The following is an 18,424-nucleotide window of genomic DNA, read 5'->3' as shown; positions in this document are numbered from 1 at the left end:
TGAAAAGAAATGCAAACATTTATGTTTTTAGCAATCTTTAGATTACCTCACATTTTGCTTTTGAAAAGAGCATTAAAAAAGTTCTTAAGTAGCCTAGTGCAATACTGATTATATTAGTTTATTTTTATGTCCATCCTCTTTAAAAAAAATCATATATTTTGTTCCATTTTCATCTGCAAAAACATCCAAAAATAATTCATTTTGACTATGCACTTCGTTACATAAGTGCATGCTTTTACTTTGAAAGATCAAACGGAAACGCGCTAGCTTAATTCTTAGCTTTGTAATGCTAACGCCGCAGTTGAACTTTACCACATCATGCTCTTAGATTTATTAACCGTGAATCGTTTTGTTTGTTCGGCATTTTTCTTTATGAAGTGACAGAAAATGTTTGACTTTAGTCGCATTTTAAGTGAAAAAGCAGCCGGAAACGATCGTAACATTGACGTCCAGCGATGCGCACCGGCGACAGTCCTTTATTTCCGTCGACAAACGGTATTTTACCTTTTCACTCAAAAGTATTTTTTTTTTTTGTAGATTTGATATATATTTTTTATTTATCATTGTCTTTTCTCTAAGTGCCATTGTATATGTAATGTCAAGACCTTCCTTCCCACAAGAACATATCTGTCATAATGTTAGCTAGCAGGCAAACAAAAGCAGAAAATAATTTATTCTTAATGAGGTAACCTGTTAAACTGCATGAAATATTAACAACCGTCGTGTATTTTTGCAATTGTGGAAATATCTTTACTTTATTAATATGAGATATAAAACCAAAAGATCTCTTTAGATAATACAGGTGCACCACACCTGCATCCTTTGATCCATCAGCGGGACAAAAAGAGGCTTTTAATGAAATTGTATAAACACATTTTAACCAGGCTAACATAACATCTGTTTGTTATTGTAGCCGATTTATTTATGCTTTAAAATGTTTTAATTAAATTCAAATATATGTTGGATGCTTCCTTTTATGAAGCTGCAATAATCTGAGTCATGTTTATTGTATTAAAACTGAATCTAGATTATTTTAACATCAACTCTACAAACTGTAATCTAACAAGAGGATACAACCAATTCTGTTTATTTATAATCTCAAACAGGATTTAATTGCAGCTCTTCTACACTAACCTGATTTAGCTTTCTCACATGTGTTAAATTTGTTGTCTGTTTATGTAAAATAACTTATTTTCACCATGACCTACTTAATCTCAACAAATGTTTATTGTTTGTCTCATCTGTGTAATATTTGTTTTCATTCCAGGTTCTTAGACTTGGGCATTGCAAGCACAAAATAATTTAGAGCAGTGTTTCCCAAAGTTGGGGTCGGGACCCAAAGTGGGGTCCCGAAAAATCAAGGTGGGGTCCTGAAAAGGTTTTCTGAATTAATTACGTTTTTTGCCTTAGTTGTTACAAAGGAGTGAGGTTAGTATATTTAAAATGGATAAATGTAGTATAAAAATATTGTTACTGCCCATGTTTAGTTGACCTGATACAAATGTTTATCATACAAAAATAGTTGGGGGCACAGGTCTCTGCTACTGTTATTTTGTGGGTCAAAAGCTGAAAAGTTTGGGAACCACTGCATTTTGGTTCCCAAWGTTGGGCTTGGGATCCAATTATGGGTCATGAAGCACCTTGGATAATCTCCAGAAATCAATTTAAAAGGTAATAAAATAATTACTGATGTAATATTTCCCCCTAACTATTACAAAAACACAAAATAAGTATAAATAAGTATTTATATTTGTGTACTAGCTGTTTAGATTGTCAAAAGCCNAATTTGAAAACTCTCAGAATAATTCCTATATCTTACACATTAGCTTGACAGCAGCTAAATGGAAATAATATACATTTATCCTAAGCATGTAAATACATTTCCCAGATAGCAAAATGTAACGACTTCGATCCAACAAAAAAGCCGCTGCCGGCTGAGAAGTTTTATTTCCGTGACGCATCTCCAAAAAATGTCATCCATGAGTCCGATACAGTTTTTAGGCATTCAATTTGAGAACAAACAAACTGTATGGAAAGCGCTTTGAAGCATAATTACAAAAAGGATAAAAATTACGACGAAGGTCAACAAAAAGTTTTACCCATAACCTCTCGCCCAGCTGTCCGACAGGACGCATGAGCTTCACCACCAGCCTGTAACCACGCCCCTTACATTTATTACCTAGGACCAATATGAACACCTCTGCCACCAAAACAAATAAACAACAAAAACATTAATTATGGCTCCTACACAAAATATGAGTGAATCAACACTGAAATATGGTTAGGCATGATATTGACTCCTTGTTGAAATGACATAAAAGTAATCGTGACTTGTTTAAACATTAGGTTTTCAACCACAACTGATTTTAGATGATTCAACATTTATTAGACGTTGGGCTTTCAATCATTAGAATTCAACCATGAAACATTGATTCAATAACATTGTTTCATCATTGGTAGTTTGGCTGAATTTGGATGCTTGATGATTGATTCATCAACAAAAGTTAACTTTTTTGGTCATAATTCAACATTGAGTTAACATCTTTTGCTATCTGGGTTTGGCTTAATGAGTAAATGTGGTATTTTTAAAAACTCTTTGAAGTTACAACTTTTTATAACCCAAACAAATAAACTTATGTATTATTACAAAGGTACTGACACTTTCTAGTTGTTTTAATCTTTGGAAAAAAAAATGTACAGGGCTTGTGTGTATTATATATATTTTAAGCAAGTGATTTTGAACTCACATTAATTAGGGAGCAAAGCCTGGCCAAGATTATCTGAAAAAACAATAGCTGTATATTTTCTTTCCTTAAAATTATGTTTCCAAGTGTAGAATCACTTCATGGTTTTATATCCTTTCCTATTCTTTGTCATTTTAAAAAAGTTGATCATTTATTATTGTAGTTACTTATCTGCACNGATTAATCCCCTGGACACCCTTATGTCCTGGTCACACGACCAATTTAGTGGGAAAGATTAGCTCTTCATACAAATCTGTTCCAAATTGTCTCAAAATTACAGATTTCAGGCTATACATCACATTTTAAATTGTGTTGATAGATAAATAATTTACAGAACTTTTTTAAAAAAATGTTCGTCATATTTGAAGCAGAGAGGAGCACTGAGCGAACTCTGCCTGCTGGCATTAATCGTATTAATCGTCAAGTGCCAAAAAGTAATCGATTGATGTTTTTGTGACGATTAATTGCAAATGATACGATTATGCCCAACCCTAATAGTAAGTAAGCTCTAAATCCATTGACAACATAAAGAAAACACCGCTTCCTCTCATTACTTCATAGAAAAACCCTGGAACACAGGAACTCACTTGATTATCCAGATTATTTTTGTTTTTTATAAATTCTGTTTAATCCCTAGATCCTGTCTCCAATGAGAAACACTCTCATCTTTAACTTTTATGGATGATGATGACGATGGATGCCCCGGCCCCTAACCAGAGTCAGTCCTCGTGTCAGAGGGCGGTCCAGAATGGCTGGTCCACAGCTGAACCCCTCGGACCCCTCTGCAGTCCTCTGCCCAGTTTTCATCAACTCAATCTAGGACCTCCCCCACACCAGACCCCCGGCTGCAACCCCCTGCAGGCATCCGGAGCTAACTGTAGCGTCTCTGCTGCCTTTCCAAACAAAACCAACAGTTATTATCGTGTGCAGTGCAGCGATCAGAGCGTGCAGCAAAACCTTCCAGCTCCCAGCCAAGGACGGAATATGCCTCCATGTTCTCTTCCACTATTAAATGCAGGGTCACAGCTTTTCAGCCCCCAACAGATGCCCCTTTATTACCCTCAAAGCCCCTACCAAGCATCATCTCCCCAGTTTCAGCCTCTGCACACATATCAGGACGTCTTGAGTTCACAGCAATCACCAAATATCAACCATCTTCCTGTTAGTCCTCCAGGAGTTGGTCAGCACGCACACTGGACTGATTGGCCTTCTGAAGGATATAATCACCACAAATCTGCTTCACCCACGTCTCCCGTCCAGCAGCAACCTCACTGGATGCTTTCAGCTCACCCTGAAGGTAGTTTGATCTAAAAACACATGATGGATGTGATTAGAGGAACCAGGACAAACTTGTTCATCAGTTTTAGCACTTTTTGTATAAATTATTCACAAGGTTCTAATTTTATAATCATTTTATCACCTATTAGCCTAGTTTATTAGTTTATACTTAGTTACTTCTCTAATATAAATAAGAATTGTTATTTTTCTCTCGAGGAACCAGCTTTGATCCCAACGCAGCTCCACAGGATGGAAATTTGACTCCACAGGTCAGAAAATAAATAACTTTACACGCATATAGGCTAAAATGATTTATTCTTGGATCGTTTTAAGAATAAATGTAAAAAAATTAAATCAGACAAATATAACATTTCATTTGGTTTTTCAAAATAAAACATTACAGTTGACTAAATCTGCATTTATCTTGGTCAGATTTGATGCAATGAAAGTCTATAAAACCAGAATATTTCTCCTCACTTCTCATAATTATTAACACTTATTTTAAACTCATTTATTACTCGGCCACAGAGTTAAATTAATTTTTTTTATATTATGTTTTTGTCCAAGTTTTGTTTCTGTAATCAATTTTTTGATTCTCTGAAGTCTCCCAACTCTGAGTCCCGTTACGGTCTGGACCCCAAACTGTTACCCAGTGCTGTAAGTTCTCTTCTATTCTTTCATTTCCTACAACTAATATAAAAAATACACTTTCTTGTTCAGGATGACACAAATGCAGCCTTAGATAAATTGATATGTATCAAATACGGCAGATATGGAACTTAATATGTTGAAGAAAATTCTTATTATATATGTATATACAACAGATAAAGATCCAGTTTTTCTATATATTAATTGTTTCATATAAGCTATACCAGATGAATGTGAGTGTTTAAAAACAGATCCTGCCTTGTAAAGCTCAGTTAAATGTTACTATAATCTTATTTTTATATCTTTCTGTGAAGGTGAAGGTGATGGAAGAGGACAAGGAGGAGTGGGAGGGGAAGGTTTTCATCTCGGAGCATTTTTCCCGTCTTCCTCCTCTTTCAACGACCCCGTGTGTCGTAGAGGACAGAGGTAACGTCTCACCTGGGTCATAAAGTCTCCATTATGGATTTTATCCAGTTTGACTGCTGCACAGATACATCAATATTAGATAAAGGATAAGATCTGATCTGATGCTTGATCCTTAAAATAAACAATAAAGGAAAGGTTCCAGTTCTTCCTGTCACTGCTGTAATTTAAACTCGTTGCTTTTATTTATTAATCCTGTGTTGCAGGTAACGCAAGTCCGTTAGCGATCCGCTCCACGACGTACTGCGTGCCATGTGACGGCCAGACGACGCTGCTCAGCCGTCTGCCGCTGGGAGCTCTGGTTACCCCGTTTATGAGTCAGAACGCTGGAGAGGTTGGTTTAAAGCTGCAAGTAATGCTTTTTTGTTCAAATTGAAATAAAAAAATCTTCACATAGTTTTCTATTTGTGTGGATTTTTTATTTTTATTTTTTTGTCTTCAGCTGCCCGTTCCGTTGTGCAAAGACACAGATTGTGTTAGTGGTTGTTGTTGGTGTGGAGCGTCCATGTGTTCAGTGATGAGCTGGCAGGACTGTGGACAGAGATTTTACTGCCCCTTCTGTGGTAAACTCAGTGAAGGTAGTGCTTCAAGTTCATTGTGTTCTTGTTTCTAAGCTTCAAAGCAAACAATTAAACCTGAATGACCTCGTTTTGAAGCCTGCTTGATGTTTGAATTATGTTTTTAACTTCACTCATGCAACACGTTTCGTTTCAGTGTCGTGGCAACAGTACCAGCACACCACAGGGCCAGAGGGGGTCCGGATCGATAAAGACAAGAGACCTGAACTCAGTTTGGGCTCATACGAAACATTTCAGTCTGAGAAGGTTAGATGTTTTTTTTAAAGCTTTTATTTTGTTAACTCTGGACCTGTTCTTGTTCTCCATCTTCTGCCGCTCATCTGTGATCAAGTTAAATGTGATTATTTCTCTTGTGTTCTTTCTGCTCAGTGTCTAAATCAGGGTGCCCAAACATTTTCCCTGAGAGGGCCAAAATTAAAAAAAAACATTTTCCCTGAGAGGGCCAAAATTAAAAAAAATAATAATAATAATTCCCTGAGAGGGCCAAAAAAACCCATTTTCTCTGAAAGGGCCAAAAAAAAAAAATTTCCCTGAAAGGGCCAAAAAAAAAAAAAACATTTTCCCTGAGAGGGCCAAAATTAAAATCAATCTGAGGGCCACGGGCCAAATGCAGTAATATAATACATAAAATGTAAATACTTCTTAAGTAAAGTTGTTTTATTGTTCTGAATAAGCTAGCAGCCAGTGCAGTTGCTTGGTGGGCCAACTTTGGGCATCTCTGGTCTAAATTATCGTGATACTTTTTTTCAAATGTAACTAGAAAAAGAACTGTTTAAACATTTGTTCTGTGTTTTAGGGCGAACCTGCTGCTCTGCTTCTAGCGATAGACGTGTCCATTTCAGCCCTGAGAGGAGGACATTTAGAGTTTGTGACACAACAAATACACACACTGCTGGCTTCGTTACAAAGGTAACTAATGCTTTTACTTCAATATAAATACTTTACCCAATTAGAAAAATTATGTTTGTTTTATTTCTGTAGAGAGGAGGGTCATCCTTTATCAGATGTCCGTGTGGGTTTGATCACGTATGACAGCAGGATCCACCTGTACGACCTCAGCCCGGACCTGTCCCGCCCTCACATGCTGGTGGTCACAGAAACAGAAGACCTGCAGCTTCCTGTGAGGGAGGGGCTTCTGGTGTCCCTCAAAGACTGTTCAGAAAGTATCGACAGGTAAGAGTTGTGTTTTTTTTTTTTTTTTGCAAATTCTCCTTATAATTTATCATGTTCACAGATGCTAACAACAACCAAATATCACCTGGTTTCTATGAGACAAGGAAATATCAAGAACTCGAGATTTTTGCAACTTTTGCAGAAAAAGTTGTTCATGTTCATTTTTTTAAAAATTGAGATTACCTTCCTGGACTTTTTATACTTGATCTGAGCATTACACAGTCTGAACTTGGGGTGAGCTTGTTTGAACTGTTTTCTTCTTATGAAACCAGAGGCTTGTGATGTTTTTCACCATGTTTTGCTCGATGTTTTTGTTTAATAATTACCATACCGTCTGTTTTCCCTCTCTGCAGCGTTTTGCAGCTCATTCCTCAGTTCACTGCAGACTGTGACTCCAGTGGAGTTTCCATCCAGCTCCCTGTTCGAGCTGGGCTGGCTGTGCTGCAGGTGGGGCAGGAGTCTTTGCATTTTTTTATTTTTTGCATATTGTGCCTTTACAGTTATTAATCATTAATTGTGTTTATCTAAACAAATCTTAGGGTCTGAAGTGTCCTGGGAAGCTGCTGATCTTTCATTCTGCTGCTCTGATAGAAACTGGAAACACAAACTCTTCCTCAGGGTTCTTTGGCGCCAACAAACCAAAGGTACAAGGAAGTAAAACACAAACTGGTTTTATTCGTGTTTCACTAGGTTTGATTCCCTCCTTCTTTGTTTATTTTAGACAATCTTTCAGCCATCTGAGCAAGCCATCTTATTGGCTAAGGAGTGCGTCTGTCAGGGATGCGGCGTTCACATGTTCATCCTCTCTCAGCACGATGTGGGCGGGGCTTGGCCAGGTCACATTCCTTATCTTACAGGTGGAGCCCTGCACACCTACAGCTACCTCCAGGTACATCAACATGTTCTCTCCATGTAGGAGGAGCTCAGGCTCTGTTGGTATGGGTCTGGTTTTTCAAAGTAATTCACCAAAAGGTGTAGACATTTTTTACTTTTTATTTTTTTAGCCACTCATAAATCAGACTTTTCAGCTCAGTCAAAGACTTTTACTTTCTGTAACTTTCTTTTCAAACTATTGAACTTCATTTATAAACATTTCCTCATAGATATAAACTAAGATCTCTTCAATTCCTTCAGTTACATTGTTGGCTTTGAAATTAGCTTCAATATACTGCTTCTGTTTTTACTCAATTTTTATCTGCAGTTCTGCTGCTTTTAGCTCACAGCTGGCTTTTATTTTGAAATTTTACTTAGCCCTCTGTTACTTTTAGCTGGTGCTTTGTTATGTTTAGCTTTTAACTACAGTTCCGCCTTTTTTAGCTTAATTAGCTTTTTGCTACTTTTAGCTGGTGATTAGTTATGCTTAGCTTTTAACTACAGTTCTGCTATTTTTTTAGCTTAATTACCTTTTTGCTACTTTTAGCTGGTAATTAGTTATGTTTAGCTTTTAACTACAGTTCCGCTATTTTTAGGTTCAGGTAGTCTTTTGGTACCTTTTTAGTTTCGAGCTAAACTTTGGTTACTTTTTAGTTTTAGGTAACCTTTTGTTACTTTTAGCTGGTGTTTTGCTACATTTAGCTTTTAGTTAGCTTTTTGTTATTTTTAGCTGCTCTGTTGCCACTTGTAGTATCTAGCTAGTCTTTTGATTGTTTTAGCTGAAATTTTGTTAGTTTTAGATTTTAAGGTAGCCTTTTGCAACTTTTAGCCAGTGTTTTGTTATGTTTAGCTTTTACCTACTGTTCTGCTATTTTTAGCTTTCAGTAGCATTTTATTACTGTTAGCTGGTGTTTTGCTACATCTAGCTTTTAGTTAGCTTTTTGTTACTTTTAGCTCACCTGATGCCACCTGTAGCATCTAGCTAGTCTTTTACTTTTATTTTTTTTTGCAGAAATTTTAGTTTTGAGTTACCCTTTTGCTACCTTTGGCTAGCGTTTTGTTCCTTTTTAGCTCTCAGCTAATTTTCTGCCCTTTTTTAGTTTTAACAACTAAATTTCAGCTTCTTTTTTTTAAATTTCAGCAGTCATTCGGCGCTCACACTGTATTTTTGCAGAAAGCTTTTTCTCCAGCTGAATTTATGTTTTTAGCTGTGAGCTGATAAAGTGATGACACGTACCGATGAGCTGCTGTTTGGTATTTTTATTTTATTTATTTTAAACTTCCACCCCAGGGTGAGTTGGACAGAGAGCGTTTCAGCTCCGACCTGAAGCGGGTTCTGCAGAGGGACACCGGTTACAAGGCTGAGCTCAGGATGTTCGTCAGCAAAGGTGAGAGCTGACCTCAGTCTGGCTCCGCCCCCTCTGTGTGTCGTTCACCTGTTTGTGTCTGCTTTAACAGATTTACGAGTGTCCGGCTGTTACGGGCTGTTTGTGCCCGGTCCAAGTCCTGGACACGTCACCATGGCCACAGTGGATGAGAAGACAACAGTGGCTGTGGACCTCGCACACACCAGAGCTTTGGATGAGGCGAGAGGAGCCGCCGTACAGGTGAGTTTACAAATCAGCTAAAACTAGAGAAACTGCATTTCCTGTGAACATGCAAGTGTGTTTCCTGCTAAAAACAGCTGAAAGTTAAAGTTTAATTCAAGTTCATTTGAAATGAGAAAAAGCTCAAATTAGCAGAAAAAAAACTAAATGCAGAAAAAAGCAGAAATTAGCAGAAGAATAGCTAAAATAGCAGAAAAAGCTTAAGTTATAATATAAGAAATTAAAGGTAGCAGACACGTTAAAATTAGCTTACAGATGGTGAAAGTGGCATAAAACAAGAAAAAATGTATAAAAATTGCAATTTGCTGTAAAACAGCTAAAATGTGCATCAAAACAGCTAAAATGTAGCTGAAAATGCTGAATTTAGCATAAAGAAGCAGAAGGAGCATGTTTGCAGAACTTAGCAGAAAGAAGCTGATACGGCTCCCAAAATGTGAATTTAGCCTAAAAACTAATTTTAGCTAATAACAGTGAACAGCAGCTAAAACTGCAGTAAACAGCTGAAATAAGCAGAAAGCTCAAAATAGCACAAAGAAGCAGAAAGAAGCACAAAAAAGTACAATCTAGCAGAAGATTTAACAGGAAATAGCTGAAAAAAGCTAAAATTAGCACCAGGAAGTTAAAAAGAGCCAAACCAGAGCAAAAGTTTAAAGTTCTGTGAAGATTTATAAACATTTTGAAGAGTTTTAAGGATGTTGAAAACATTTCCATTCATTTTCAATGGGAAAAAGTGGCCAAAAAAGTGAAACAGCTAAAAAAGTATAAATAGCTGAAATACCAAAAGACAGAATGTCCTGAAGGAGCTGAATGTTTTGATTTATGACTTGTTGAAAAAGCACTACGATGATGTCTGAGTAATGTTTTCTGTTTCCTGGTGTTCCAGGTGGTTTTGTCCTACAGTTCTCAGACAGGACAGAGGAGGACCAGAGTCCACACCCTGACTTTACGCTGCTCGCGCCACCTTCAGGACACCTTCAGGAACTACCAGGCCCAGACGCTGCTCACCTTCTACTGCAAGAAGAGTAAGACACCTGCCCCGTGGAGCAGAGAAATGGTTCCCTGCTTTGCTGCAGTTTACGATAGCAAAATGATTCATCTGGTATTTGCTGGTGAAATTTATACAGTTCTGAAAAAAATGTAATGAACGGCCATTTTGTAAGTGTCGTTTTATACCTCTGTTTCTGGATCTGCTCTGAAGAAATGTTTTTATTGGTTATAAATTAGTTTTCTTCTCTGAGTGCAAAACATTTTTATGTTTTCCTGGGAATGCTGATACTTTTAGGATAAATTAAACTCCTATTTGTCTTGGATTAACCAAATCCACAGTATAAATATGTATTTGAGTAATATTTAAAGGGATCCCCGATTAGTTGTAACATTTGACTTTATTTGATAAACATATATTTTAACTGTAAAACAAAGACTGTAAAAATACTGTAGGATGTTTAGTTTTTATAAATATTAAACTAAAAGTTTAAAAATATATTACACAGACAGGGCCATTTTATTTACACACAAAGCATTCTGGGTAAATGATGACATGGATAGGTCCTCGGTGCGAGGCTGCTAGCGAGCTATATCCACCCTGAAGGTTAATCTTGGACAATATCTGATGATCGACTCTTTTAAATGAAACCAGAGAGCGTTGACAGAGAGGAGAAGGTAGAAATGACTCAGCCTGGAACTGAAAATATGGATGGAGGACAACAGTTTAGCTTGTCGCGCTAGCACCGAGCTAATTCATATAAGGCAATATAGCGTCGGTGCTAGCACAAAGGCTAACATGCTAAGCTGAGGTTCTTCTTCCATGAAGCAGCTCTGTTYTCCTCCATCCATATTTTCAGTTCCAGGCRGAGTCATTTCTWCCTTCTCCTCTCTGTCAACGCTCTCTGGTTTCATTTAAAAGAGTCGATCATCAGATATTGTCCAAGATTAACCTTCAGGGTGGATATAGCTCGCTAACAGCCTRGCACCGAGGACCTATCAATGTCATCATTTACCCAGAATGCTTTGCGTGTAAATAAAATGGCTCCGTCCGTGTTAAAATATATTTTTAAAAATTTACTAAACAGCCTACAGTATTCTTACAGTATTTATTTTACAGTTAAAATGTATGTTTATCAAATAAAGTCTAATTTTACAACAAATCAGGGATCTTTTTAAAGAACAGGAGTGATTATCTTCCTTGTGTTTAGTGTACTGTGCAGTGCTGGAGCGCCCCCTGCAGGAGCTGAGGGAGGAGCTGCAGACAGATGTAACCGAAGCTCTGGCCTCTTACCGCAAACACTGCTGCTCGTCTTCAGTCTCAGCTGGACAGGTGGTGTTTAAACACACGTTTGTCTTTTAATCTGTAACGCAGTTTGTTTAACATCAGCTTTACTGTGACGTATTCGCTCTGCAGCTGGTTCTCCCTCAGTTCCTGCGAGCTCTTCCTGTTTACGTCAACAGCCTGAGGAAGAGCGAGGTGCTGCTGCCGGGCCTGAGGAGCTCCGTCCACCAGAGGCTGCAGCAGCGCTGCCAGGTGCTCGGCCTGGACGCCCGCAGCACCGTCAGACACTTCTACCCCCAGCTGCTGCCCGTGGTCAGTGCCATCGACACAACTTCAGACTCTTTCTCACGTTTGTCTTTGAGCAGAACAGTTTGTAATGTTTCTGACCTGCAGCCACGTTCAGCAGACGGCTCCAAGCCTCCGAACCCAGAGGAGGCGCTGCGCTGCACCGCTGCCAGCCTGGAGCCCGGAGGTCTCTACCTGATTCACGCCCCCTTCTCTCTGCTGCTCTGGGTGGGCAGCCAAGTCCCAGCATGCACTCTGGCTGAGCTCTTCAACACCAGCTGCTTTTCCTCTCTGCACTCCGGAGAGGTGGGTGCTCACTCCCTCCTTTCTATCACCTGCAGGGACGTTTAGAAAGTACAACAGAGTATTAGGGCCGCACAAGATTTTTTAAAATTATTATTATGACAATAAAGCCATAATATTATGAGATTAAAGTCGTAATTTTACAAGAATAAAGTCATAATATTACCACAATAAAGTTGTAATATTATGAAAAAAGTCAATCTTGCATGACATGTCCATTTTCCGTTCCTTGTTTCCTCCTTATTTCCCTCACACCTGCTGTGTACAGCCATGTGTCTGTGTTTATAAAGTAGTCTGTGATGACCTGGATCACTGTTAGATTAATATGATTTCATCCAAATTAGCTACGTGACGACTAAATCTGTCAATGCATCTATTAATTATAATACAGCTTCAGTTTATCATACAGTCGTTTTCACAATTTCCAAGTCCTGCTGCTGATAATTTGATACTGATGTGCCAAAAGATTAACTGTTTATTTTAAGCAATACTAAAGAACAACTTGACAAGCTGCACAACGTTCCTCATTTTAACGCAGTGATAACTGCATGCTTTTTCATGTAAAGGGTATAGTATTAAGACTTTAATTTTAGTATATTATGACTTTAATCTCATCATATTATGACTTTAATATTGTAACGTTAGGACTTTATTCTCATAATATTATGACGTTAATCTCATAATATTAGGACTTTATTCTCATATTAGGACTTTATTCTCATAATATTATGACATTAATCTCATTCATAATATTCATAATATTAAGAATTTAAACTCATAATATTAGGACTTTAATCTCATAATATTATGACTTTAATCTCATTCATAATATTCATAATATTATGAATTGAATCTCATAATATTAGGACTNCTTTGTGCACTGTCACTAATAGTAATAAAGTTGTTTTTTTCATTTACTTCTTTTTATCAAAAAAAAAAAATAGCACAATAATTTTGACTTTTATTGAACTTAAACTGTTTCTAACCTCTGTTTACATCCTTTAGTGTCAGGTAAACCACTTTTCATCACTCACAAGGTCAGTGACAAGGTCACAGAATGCCTCAATTTTAAATGAACAACTCTTACGTCACTGGGCCAAATTCCTTGCTGGTTATCCACATTTGCTCACAGGTCATTTTTTGTCTTATTTGTTTTAATGGTTTACTTTTAATGTGGTGAAACAGAATATTGACTGAAAGTAAAAACATAAATCACGGATTACACACAAGTACCAGTTATCATTTTATTGAGGCCAGGGAATATTAAATCTCTTAAAAATGATTAATATGTACCTTAACATATGTTCTTTTACAAACAGTTTCATATTAGATCTTTCTTAAGTCGAGGTGTAAATTGTATTTAATACCACGTGCAACCTCCAGAAAATGACGTCACACATAAAGGTTTTTGCAAAAAAGAAAAAAAAATAGAAGAATTTTGAAAAAGGTATATGATAGTAAAAGTTGTTGTTTTACTGCTTAACTATTGGGAAGAAAACTTCTTTTAAAGTCGTAATTTTAACAACTGCCTTACTTGTAGTTTAATTCTTATTTTGCTGAAACTGTGTGACAAAAACACAGTTTTATTTGAAATGGATTATAATGAAATTATATGGTTGCTCAAGCCTTACTCGTGCACAATATTTAAGGCAAGTTACATATTTCAGCAAATTTTACGTCTACAGTGTCTGTTTTTTTTTTCTGTTAGGACACAACTACACAAACAAGACACCACAACCAACCAAAAAACTGGATGGTGATGGTAAAAGATGGACAACTCTGCATCAAATAAAGGCCACATCTCCTTTTCGACATGGGTAACCCCAACCAGCTGGCCCACAACGTCGGCACAAGGAGTTGTCGTCAACCCACGTACCAACTCTCAGCACCTCGGTCTGAACTTGTCTGATCAGCAACCGCTGTACAACCACCCACAGGGGTCCAATCAGAGCTGTACGACCAACCTGAGCACCATGTCATCAGACACCAACAGACAGAACACTGCCCCTCACACGTTGAGCAACTTGATTTTACACAACACTTCTATCCCCGCCGCGTCTCAACTGATGTCTTTTTCTCAGCAAACCCCTCACACTTCATCGATGCGGGGATCAACAAGCCGGGGAAAAACAGTGTCCCCGGAACCTCTTCCCCAACCAAACCAAGGACCACAGCCTTGTAGCTCCCAGCATTTCCCTCCTCTACCAGCCAATGTCCCTTATAAAACTTTCCCAGCTCAGTTACTCGGTCAGGCCGTACCAGATCAAGATCAGTCTGTAAATTTTCCATCGTGTGGACTGAATATGTCTGAGGATGCATTTGGAGGAAGTAGTGGAGAGTCGACTGGTGTTGATGGATCCTCTCAGAGCTACAACTCATCCACTTCCCAGGAGCATCCTCAGTGGCCGTCTTCTTCAGGTAGCAATGGTAAAATGTATTTTTATTTTAAACAGCTGTTTGTCATCTAGCATCAGTCGTTGAGGATTCAGTCATCCTGGATTTGTTTTGAACCTCAGTATTTCAGTTGTTTTTTAGTTCCTTCGTGGAAAAAAATTATGATCTGAATGTTTGAGGTAAAACTGTTATAATAGGCTTTGGTCGGTTTAATAATCCATCAATACATTATACTCTCTTTTAACTGTCTACTTAGTTGTTTGTTTTTGTTTTATTTCAGGAGCTTCCAGTGAGTCTACCTCAACTATTGAGGTCAACAAACAGCCGTCAGTGGAGGTAAATATTCTTCCATTGTTGAGGTTTTTACCATCAAACACGACACTAGCCGTGTTTCCATCAAAGTTTTTGGTTTTTGTTTTTGTTTTTTTTTCAAAAAAGAGTTAATACACAAAAGGACACATGGAAACACATTTGTCGAATAAGTTCTGAAGTAGCAAACATTTATCTGACATGGTGGTTGATCAGATGTTCTCATTGTCTGGTAACAGAGCGACTGCAGCTGGACNTTTTGACATTAATCTCATTCATAATATTCTTAATATTATGAATTTAATCTCATAATACTAGGACTTTATTCTCATAATATTATGACTTTAATCTTGTAATACTCCCTGATATGTTCTGAAATGTAATTTCATTGTGCTCTGTACAATGACAAAGGTTTATCTTGTAATAATATGACTTTAATCTTGTAATATTACGACTTTATTCTCATGATATTAATTTCCGTACGACTTTAATCTCGTAATTAAAAATAATTTTCTAAAATTTTGTTGTGTGTCTCTAATACTTCGTTGTAATAAAGAGAGAAAACCAGCCAGGAATGAATATTTAAATCTCCCAGATGATGCTAGATGTATTTAAAAAAGAACAGAAAGAGGTAAAGTGATGAGCTGTTTTAAGTTTTCTGCGTATTTCACGTTTTGTTTTGTGTTCCTTCAGACCAAGCTGCCCCCTCTGGAGACGCCTCTCTCCATCAGCGTTCGATCGCTCATCGACACGCTCGACTCCGAGGCGCCGTGCGCTCGTAAGGTTAGCACAAAGCACCAGTGCACCAGAACTCACCGACAGATTTATAATCTAAAGAACAGTCTGTGCTGTCAGCTGTTGTAGCAATGCTTTGTTTACATGCAGACCTCACTTCCTGTTGTTTCACCGGTGAATATCTCAACAACTGTTCGTCTCGGCGTCGTTCATTTTATATTGCATTATGTTACCAATGTTCTCTTCAAAAAATGCATCATATTTATTACAAAATTTGATTTCACAGGAACTTTAATAACTATAGTTACAATGAAGAACGATTATTTGTTCCTTCTTACTCAGCTGTTGGTGGTGAAGCAGGGAGACACCTGTGAGGAGGCGCTGCAGCGCCACCTGGTGGAAGACAAGAGTCCCAACGGCGGCGCGAGCTACGCCGACTTCCTGTATCACCTCCACGTCAACTCTGTCCGACTCCTGCAGTGACGCACACGTCTGTCTTTTAACCAATCAGAACGCAGCGGTTCTTTCACCTCAAAGTGAAACCATCCTGTCGATGAATGAATTTTAAACATATTTAAAGACTGTTGACTGAATTATGTTGTGCATGAGTGTGCCAGAAACAAATTTGTTTATTTATTTTAAGGCTAATGTGTTTGAGTCTCTGCTGCTGATGTGTTTGAGGGTTCCTCTTTGAATTACAAATTAAAAATATGAAGAATTTAATCCAACCCTGACTGAAGTTTTCACCTTTTTTTTCCCTCTCCAGCGTGTTTCTAATAAAAGCCGTGACGTTTCATCCTGCTGCAGCAGATGCACGTGTGCCTCAGGAAGCTCAAAGGGCATCTGTCTAATCAGTTTAAGCACCTATTAACACTAATTAACTGTAATTATGTTGCTGCAGAGAGGGAGTGGGGCGGAGCCACTGAACCGTGAGGTTGGAGCAGCGTGGGGTTCCTGGGGGCCGCTTCAGGAGGTTATAATGAGGCGTTCCGTTTGCTAAAACTGCAACAACACGGAAAAAAAAGGTAGAAAAACAACTCTGAAGTCGGAAGAAGAACTTCAGGATTTAAAGGCGTAGCCATCTTTGAAGAGATGCATGTCGCTTTTCATCCCAAACTTTAAACTTATTTAGTTTCAGTGATTATTTACAGAAAGGTTCGTTAAAACTCATCCAGTTCTTGAGATATTCTGCTAACAGACAAAAACATCCTCTGCTGCAGCTGGTATCAAATGTTTACACCTGCCTTCATGCTGACCCACCGTTGTGTGTTAGTTTTACTCCTGTAATAAAGTAGAAACAGAAAGGAAGTGGAGGAGGTGGTGATTACAAACTGCAGCTGTGAGTAAAAGTTATTTTTGTAAAATTATCTTTTGCTCCAAACAGCAGTCCTGACCTCAGACATTTATTTTATTTTATTTTATTTTATTTTATTGTTTCTTTATGTTTTTCCATAATTCGTGTATGAAACACTTCACAGCATTAAAAATATATGTATTTTTTTATTTGTAGGTTTAAACTTTCAGCTCATTCTGGAGCTTTGCGCTCTAATGGTTTTTGTTATTTTTAATTTAGTTTTATCTACAAAAAAATTCCCATTAGAAATAAATTGAGATCCTATTTTGTTGCTTTTACGATACTGTTTAGCTATTTTTAGCTGATTTTAGCTTCATTTGGCTTTATTTAGAAAAGCTTTCACAGTACTTGTCTTATGAAGTTGTTCGCTTCTTGCTTCCCTTTTGCTAATTTAAGCTAATGTTTTGCAATTCAAGGTAGCCTTTTGCTATTTTTTATGTTCCTTTTTTGCTGTTTTAGCTTTTAGCAAGCAATTTGCTACACCAGCTCGGAAAATTCAGTTTCATATTCTTCAGTAACAGTTGTAGAAAAGACAGTTTTCCCCGTAGTTTATTTCTGTATTAACCCTTTAAACATGCAAAACATTCAGTTCGAATCCAGATCACTGATGTTCACACGGGACCTTTTGAAACCATAAACCAGCTCCTTCATATTTGCCCCTATTTGGAGATGAGCGCCATGCAGGAGGGGTCATTCTTCTTCTGTGCTCAGTTTGTCCACCAGAGGGCGGCAGAGAGCGACCGATTCAGCGCTGCTACGTCCAAATAAAGAAGGCTGTGTCAAGTCAGACGAAATAATAAGCACAGAACCGGAAGTTATGGATTCGGTTTTCAAAATAAGATAGAAACAAACTGAAGTTATTAGAAACTGATTTTTTTCATGCAGTCAGTCACTAAAGTTCAACATTCCTTATGCGTCAAAGTTTTTGGCTAAATTAATTTAAGGTTGAGAACCGGGCTGGTAGCCTTTTTGGTTGACCCTTGAGAAAAAAACAGCCACGACCACATCAAATCTTAGCACAATATCTGTAAAATTGATTGAGTTGCAACCAGTTTTGTAGTAATATTAACTAACTGTGGTGTCCATCTTCAAGTTATTGACTTAAGAAATTAATCAGCTGTAAACGTGTACACAAGGATTACTTATTGAACGTTTCATCAAATTCCAATCTCTGGTTCATGAAATATTTAGCTAACAAACGTTAAGTCCCTATTATAACTATTTGAAACTGAAAGATTAAAAATATTCTGCACGACTTTCCTTTTATTCATTTATATAGTATTGGTTTCGGTATTTTTGAAAATACATATAATTTTCTTAAGGTAGGTCAACACTAACGCATTTTTGTTTTTGTTAAAAGCAATGAAAAACAAAGAGATACAGATTCATGCTCACGTTTAGTGCGAGGCTTTGTTTTATTTTGAAAATCCAAACAGGAAGTAGCGTTATTT

The 18,424-nt window shown here is 37.5% G+C and overlaps 2 protein-coding genes across 4 annotated transcripts; both read left to right on the top strand.

The window, feature by feature from the left end:
• Nucleotides 1-278: 278 nt before the first annotated feature.
• On the top strand, nucleotides 279-16,353 carry si:dkey-13n15.2 (protein transport protein Sec24C). 2 transcript variants are annotated; one of them, XM_014011172.1, is made up of 21 exons: nucleotides 279-495; nucleotides 3,382-4,041; nucleotides 4,239-4,291; nucleotides 4,626-4,679; nucleotides 4,985-5,096; nucleotides 5,300-5,427; nucleotides 5,536-5,671; nucleotides 5,808-5,917; nucleotides 6,468-6,580; nucleotides 6,653-6,844; nucleotides 7,198-7,291; nucleotides 7,384-7,488; nucleotides 7,566-7,733; nucleotides 9,009-9,105; nucleotides 9,176-9,324; nucleotides 10,208-10,346; nucleotides 11,520-11,641; nucleotides 11,726-11,905; nucleotides 11,987-12,184; nucleotides 15,578-15,667; nucleotides 15,962-16,353. In XM_014011172.1, exons 2-21 carry the CDS (start codon nucleotides 3,426-3,428, stop codon nucleotides 16,100-16,102), a joined length of 2,997 nt encoding a protein of 998 aa, XP_013866626.1. In that variant the 5' UTR covers nucleotides 279-495; nucleotides 3,382-3,425; the 3' UTR covers nucleotides 16,103-16,353. The 2 variants fall into 2 exon arrangements, with proteins under 2 accessions (XP_013866626.1, XP_013866628.1); XM_014011174.1 differs by lacking the exon at nucleotides 279-495 and having other exon boundaries at nucleotides 3,964-4,041; nucleotides 4,246-4,291.
• LOC106519475 (uncharacterized) lies at nucleotides 13,890-15,134 on the top strand. 2 transcript variants are annotated; one of them, XM_014011178.1, is made up of 2 exons: nucleotides 13,890-14,599; nucleotides 14,856-15,134. In XM_014011178.1, exons 1-2 carry the CDS (start codon nucleotides 13,951-13,953, stop codon nucleotides 15,017-15,019), a joined length of 813 nt encoding a protein of 270 aa, XP_013866632.1. In that variant the 5' UTR covers nucleotides 13,890-13,950; the 3' UTR covers nucleotides 15,020-15,134. The 2 variants fall into 2 exon arrangements, with proteins under 2 accessions (XP_013866632.1, XP_013866631.1); XM_014011177.1 differs by having other exon boundaries at nucleotides 13,890-14,608.
• Nucleotides 16,354-18,424: the final 2,071 nt, after the last annotated feature.

Source organism: Austrofundulus limnaeus, unplaced genomic scaffold, assembly GCF_001266775.1.
Source record: "Austrofundulus limnaeus strain Quisiro unplaced genomic scaffold, Austrofundulus_limnaeus-1.0 Scaffold77, whole genome shotgun sequence".
Taxonomy (NCBI): Eukaryota; Metazoa; Chordata; class Actinopteri; order Cyprinodontiformes; family Rivulidae; genus Austrofundulus; species Austrofundulus limnaeus.
The sequence above is the reverse complement of the archived record's forward strand: the minus strand, read 5'-3'. Positions and strand labels throughout refer to the sequence as shown.

What these genes read in the sequence shown, in the direction of transcription:
- si:dkey-13n15.2 (XM_014011172.1), top strand. Translation starts at nt 3,426, where the DNA reads ATGATGATGACGATGGATGCCCCGGCCCCTAACCAGAGTCAGTCCTCG. An exon ending in CCAAACTGTTACCCAGTGCT is followed by an intron (nt 4,680 to 4,984) that starts GTAAGTTCTCTT and finishes CTTTCTGTGAAG; the next exon opens with GTGAAGGTGATGGAAGAGGA. An exon ending in CTGGGCTGGCTGTGCTGCAG is followed by an intron (nt 7,292 to 7,383) that starts GTGGGGCAGGAG and finishes AACAAATCTTAG; the next exon opens with GGTCTGAAGTGTCCTGGGAA.
- LOC106519475 (XM_014011177.1), top strand. Translation starts at nt 13,951, where the DNA reads ATGGACAACTCTGCATCAAATAAAGGCCACATCTCCTTTTCGACATGG. An exon ending in GTCTTCTTCAGGTAGCAATG is followed by an intron (nt 14,609 to 14,855) that starts GTAAAATGTATT and finishes GTTTTATTTCAG; the next exon opens with GAGCTTCCAGTGAGTCTACC.